The sequence below is a fragment of the Arachis duranensis genome, chromosome 6 (genome assembly GCF_000817695.3).
Source record: "Arachis duranensis cultivar V14167 chromosome 6, aradu.V14167.gnm2.J7QH, whole genome shotgun sequence".
NCBI classification, from domain to species: Eukaryota; Viridiplantae; Streptophyta; class Magnoliopsida; order Fabales; family Fabaceae; genus Arachis; species Arachis duranensis.
In genome coordinates this window covers 15053642-15059286 of record NC_029777.3, presented here as the reverse complement: position 1 = coordinate 15059286, position 5645 = coordinate 15053642, and the positions used below count along the sequence as shown (strand labels likewise).

The 5645-nt window shown below is 33.7% G+C and overlaps 1 protein-coding gene across 1 annotated transcript; it reads right to left on the bottom strand.

Annotated features, from left to right (window-relative positions):
* Positions 1-456: 456 nt before the first annotated feature.
* LOC107493176 (chlorophyllase-1) lies at positions 457-3744 on the bottom strand. The gene is made up of 2 exons (XM_016114266.3): positions 3491-3744; positions 457-1113 (listed from the first exon to the last, which is right to left on the bottom strand). Exons 1-2 carry the CDS (start codon positions 3701-3703, stop codon positions 457-459), a joined length of 870 nt encoding a protein of 289 aa, XP_015969752.1. The 5' UTR covers positions 3704-3744.
* Positions 3745-5645: the final 1901 nt, after the last annotated feature.

Sequence of the window (5645 nt, the reverse complement as noted above, 5' to 3'; positions counted from 1 at the left end):
ATTCAGCCAAAAATTTGGTAAATTAAACCTTAAATCGATCTAAATTAATATTCTTTTTTATAGAAAATGATTACAATAATTTTATTATAAAAAATTACTAAAATATTCTTATTATATATATTTTTTAAATTTAAAAACTCTAAATTCTAACCTTAATAAGAATATTTTAGTCATTCTTTGAAATAGAGATATTGTAAACTTTTTAATAAAAAAATATTAATTTAGATCGATTCAAAGTATAATTTATCAATTTTTTGGCCAAATCAATTTATCTGATCTAATTTTAATAAAAATAACATAGTTTAATAAATTATATGTATTAAATTTTAATTATTTAAAAATATCTTTAAAAAAGACGTTTTAAGCGTCTTTATTTAAGTAGCTCACATTCTTAATATCTTTTAATTTAACAGATAAATGACTAATTTATTGTAAATTTAAATTCTATTTAAAAATTTATGGCGCAAGACCCGGATCCTTCAAAATAATTTCCAGATCCTCAAACTGGGCCTTTAAATAGGCCCGCAAGAATGCAACAACCAATCCAGCCACTGTCTTCCTCATCAACTCCCTGGGGTGCACACCATTCTTACACAAACACTTTGATATCACTCCATCAATGATCCAAGGAATATCATCATCCAACATGTCCATGTGACCATATTCTTTGGCAACAAAATGTGCACAAGGTGGCCTGCACTCTCTGTAGAACTCCTCATGGTTCACACCATCAGGTGCACATGCCATCATTGTAAAGCTATTGGGCTCTGGGCCTAGCCCAGTTCCAATCACCAAAACTGGTATCCCCAAATTAAAGGACCTGGGCTCATATGTGAGGATATGAGGAAGTGTTTGACAGATTTTGCATTTGCTTAGGCCTGCCACAGGGTCTATGCCTATGAGCACTGAAAACTTGAGCTTTGTTTGGACATAACCAAGTGCCACGGCAAAAGCAGTTTTTCCACCTCTGCTATGGCCCGCTAGAACCAGGCTATCCAATTGGGCTTCCACGCTTTCAGGAAGCAAAGGTTGAAGGCCCTCAGCTATCCAATCCACAATACTCCCAGCCCATTTTACTTCGCTGGGCCCCAACGTAGGTATGCCTGCTGAAAACTAATTCACAAGTGTACACCAAAAAAAATAAAATAATAATTCACAAGTGTAATTCAATATCAGAATACACATCAAGCTTCTCTAAAATTTAAAAAAATATAAAATAATAAAATAATATTCTAATAATTCTTATATAAAATTAATGAAAAAAATGAAATTTAGATGAACTAACTAAAACTCATGATATTACTTTTCAACGAAATATAACGTGTTTACTTATAACGAATCACAATTCAGAATTTTGTAAGAATTAGTAGAGCATGAAGTTTTTCTATATACGAATTTTTTTTAGTAAACTACTATTTTTACCCACAAAAGTTGAAAACGCTAATATATCTATCCATAAAAAAAGAAAATTACCATTTGTACTCATGAAATATAGGTTTCGCACAACAAAATTATTCAAATACTAAAAAATTACTTAAAATCCCTAAATTATCTTTATCTTCACCACCACACCACCTCCTTCACCCAATCACCTTTCTAACCCTAACCCTCTTCATCCAGCCACCACCCCTCTTTTCCTTTCTAATCTCAAATTCCACCATCACTTCCTTCACCCACCACCACCTCTCAAGCTCTTCACTCAATGGTGGCTCCCACTACCCCCACAACTGTCACCGGAACCCTCGCCCTCGTTCACGAATTTACTGGCGAATCTAGCCACCAGCGCCAGCTTCCGCTTCCACTCCACTTTGAAGGAAACGTCTGGGATCGATCCGCGCTTTGGAACCACACGCCACGTAGAGATTATAGCCTCAGATATAGAAAGAAAATGTTCCAATGGCCACGGTGGCTTGAACTTCTTGCTGATCCCGCACATGGTGCCGTTAAGAATCAGACCGTTGCACGGCTTCCTAGATGAGACATTTTCCGGCGAGTTACGGCGGCAGAGAGTGATTAATAGCGCGATTGCGCCGCCGAAGGATTCGGAAGGAAGGAAAAGAAGGATCGAAACAAGAGCAGAATTCGTCGAAGAAGGCGATGCAGTCGTCGATGACGGGGTTGATGTCAGGGATGTGGGCGATGAAGCCGTCGGAGAAGCCGTGGCCCTGATGGTCAATGGCGTAGGTGGCGAATCCGGCCTTGGCGAAGTAGATGGCAGTGAGCTGGAGGAACCAGCTGGATTCGCCGGTAAATCCGTGAACGAGGACAAGAGTTCCGGTGACGGTTGCGGGGGGTAGCAGGAGTCACCATTGAGTGAAGAGCTTGAGGGGTGGTGGTGGATGAAGGGAGTGGTGGTGGGATTTGAGATTAGAAAGGGAAAGAGGGGTGGTGGCTGGGTGAAGAGGGTTAGGGTTAGAAAGGTGATTGGGTGAAGGAGGTGGTGTGGTGGTGAAAATAAAGGTAATTTAGAGATTTTAGGTAATTTTTTAGTGTTTAGATAATTTTATTGTTCGAAACCCATATTTCATAAGTACAAATGGTAATTTCCTTTTTATATAGGTAGATATATCAGCGTTTTTAATTTTCATGGATAAAAATGGTAGTTTATTTCATAATCTTTAGTCTTTGTTTTATTTTCTTCTTGTTTTGCAGTTTAATAATTAAGAGGAAACTCACACCGGAAAGAATCTGACTAATTTTCATAATTAAGATATTTTTCCCCTAAATATAACTTTCATCAAATTAGTAATTTCTCTTAACTTTCACTTTATCATTTGTTTATAAAGCACAACAGAAATGCTTCGTATACAAGTATACAACTACTTAAGCATTGTAGTTTTATTTAAAAAAACAGAAATTAAGCTTGATAAAAGGTTCTTTTAGAAGCAATGTTTTTGTGACGATATGCAATTAAGTATTGGTGAAAATTTAGATATGATTGTCTTTATATGAAGTTGATAATAAAGAATTATTAGATTCTAATTTAATTAAATATGTCAAATTATTTTGTCATTTTTAGTTATTAACTTCACACCAAGATAAATGCACATAAATCTACACTTTAAGTATTTAATAAAAAAATAGATAAATTATCATACATAAACAAGTTAATACTTAAAGTGGTCTTTAAATTTGTAGTTGAATCTCAATGTCGTCCCTAAACTTAAAACGATTTTAAATTTATTCTTCAACTTAAGTGACAAAATAATGAAGATAGAGATCACGCTAGAAACCACACTATACTGATAAATTTTGGTGCCCAAATAAAATATAAACAATGTACTTTAGGGTATTTTGAGGAATTTTAATTATATCATTATTTCGTCACTGAAAAATATATTAAAAATGACTATTGTTAAGTTAAGAGACAACTTTAAGTTTAAGAACAACATTAAATTCGAGGCAAATTCAAAAACCACCTTAAGTAGTTAAGTATTAACTCTACATAAACACGTACATTTTAGCAAGAGAGAGATATTTATATACGAACCAGCTGAGGAGCAACAAGTATGAAACCATGTGAAGCAATGAGACCTAGGAGCTTAGAGTAGCAGGTGTTTTGAAGGCAGAAGCCATGACAGAACAATATCACAGGGTATGTTCCTGGTACGGTTGGAGATAAAAGTAGCAACGGTTTTGGGGATGAATCAACATTCACATTCTGCCAATGGATTTTTCCTTCTTCGAAAACATTTGTGGCCATCACACCAAGAACAACAAGGATAATATTATTAGGAGGGACAAACTCATATATATTGCTGTTACTTTGGAACAAAGCATGGTGTAATCAACTTGCACTCATCGTCAAATATGTGGCTGCAATAATCTTGTCTTATATGTTATGATTTACCTAAGATATTTTAGGGGAAAAGATATAATTTTTTATTGGGTTAATAATCAAATTAATTTTTAAAAGATAAATTATTTTTAAAATTCATCCTTAAATTTTTTTTAATTAAATTAGTCTTTTACAAATTACGAATTAATTATATTCCTCTAATAATATAAATGAAATAATTGAATAAAGAAAGATCTCACATAATCATATCTTTTTTCATTACATGGAACATACAATACATAAAATATATGTGCCTTTATATAAGCAATGCTTCCTACTAAAATAATAATTTATAAATCACAAATTAATTTTATAATGATCACCATTTTATGATTTGGCTTTATGAATCATCTTTCAACTTATATTCATGTAGTTTTTATAATCTTCTAATTTCAATTCAATTTGATTTTGAATTTCTTCAATGTTGTAGAATGTTGTAGTTGTACTATTCTCTTGAATGTTTTTCAAAAATCTTCAAGCTTCTAATATGTTAGCTTCTAGCAATATCTAGCCAATTGATGATTATTGTATTCAACTCAAACTTTGCTTCTTCAATTCTTTAACCATGTTTCATGAAAATTCTAATCCATGCAAGTTGATAGATAGCACAAGAAGTTTGTAGAATCTTGGTGATGAACCATGAACTTGTAACCACTTTGAATTCAAATTGAATTTTGCCTTTGACTTTTCTAAACTTTTGTTACTTGCATACCTCTTGATTTAATTTTCTAACATTGCCTCCCTTGAATCAAGCTTGCAAATGGTTGGTACAAGACTCCTCCATAAATCTGCTAAGCAAACTAACTCCAAACACAATATCTGGTCTAGTCGCAGTCAAGTACCTTAGACTTCCAATCAAGCTTTTGTAATATGTAGGATTTACCGTTCTTCCTTTATCTTCTCTCAACGATTTGAACTTCTCTTCGATTGGAGTAGAAACTGGCTTTGAATGCTCCATCTGAAATTTCTTCAAAATATCATTTGCATATTTCTTTTGAGAAATGAAAATTCCATCATTTCTTTGAACCACTTCAATGCCAAGAAAGTAAGACATCAAGCCCATATCCGTCATTTCAAAGTGCTTTATCATAGTCTCCCTGAATTCTGCAATTATCTTTAAATTGTTCCCAGTAAAGATCAAATCATCAACATAAAGACACACGATCAAGATATCTCCATTTTCAACGAACTTGATATAAAGAGTATGCTCAAACGGACATCTTCTAAAACCATTCTCAATGATATAAGAATCAATCTTCTTGTACCATGCTCTTGGTGCTTGCTTTAACCCGTACAAAGCTTTCTTCAATTTATAAATTTTATCTTCTTTTCCAAGAACTTCATATCCTACAAGTTGCTCAACATACACTTCTTCTTCTAAAGTGCCATTTAGAAATGTAGACTTAACATCCATTTGATGTATCTTCCACTTATTTTGAGCCGAGCGTGAAATAATCATACGAATAGTGTCTAATCTAGCAACAGGAGCAAATACGTCAAAGTAGTCGATACCTGGTTTTTGTTTGTATCCTTTTGCAACTAATCTTGCTTTGAAATGATCAACTTCACCACTGGGTTTGTACTTAGTCTTGTAAACCCACTTTACTCCAATTGGCTTCTTATCTGTTGGTAAATATGTCAGCTCCCATGTGTCATTCTTCTCAATGGCATGAATCTTCTCATCCATTGCTTTCTTCCAATTGTTGTCTTTAAAGGCTTCTTCAAAGTTCAACGGCTCACAATCTGAAAATAGAGCAAAATTTATGATTTCTTCATCGGACGGATCGTTGTCATTGCCAACTTCATA

Coding starts and splice junctions, on each gene's coding strand:
- LOC107493176 (XM_016114266.3), bottom strand. CDS start 3,703: ATGGCCACAAATGTTTTCGAAGAAGGAAAAATCCATTGGCAGAATGTG. Junction 1,114..3,490: donor TACTTGTTGCTCCTCAGCTG/GTTCGTATATAA, acceptor CTTGTGAATTAG/TTTTCAGCAGGCATACCTAC.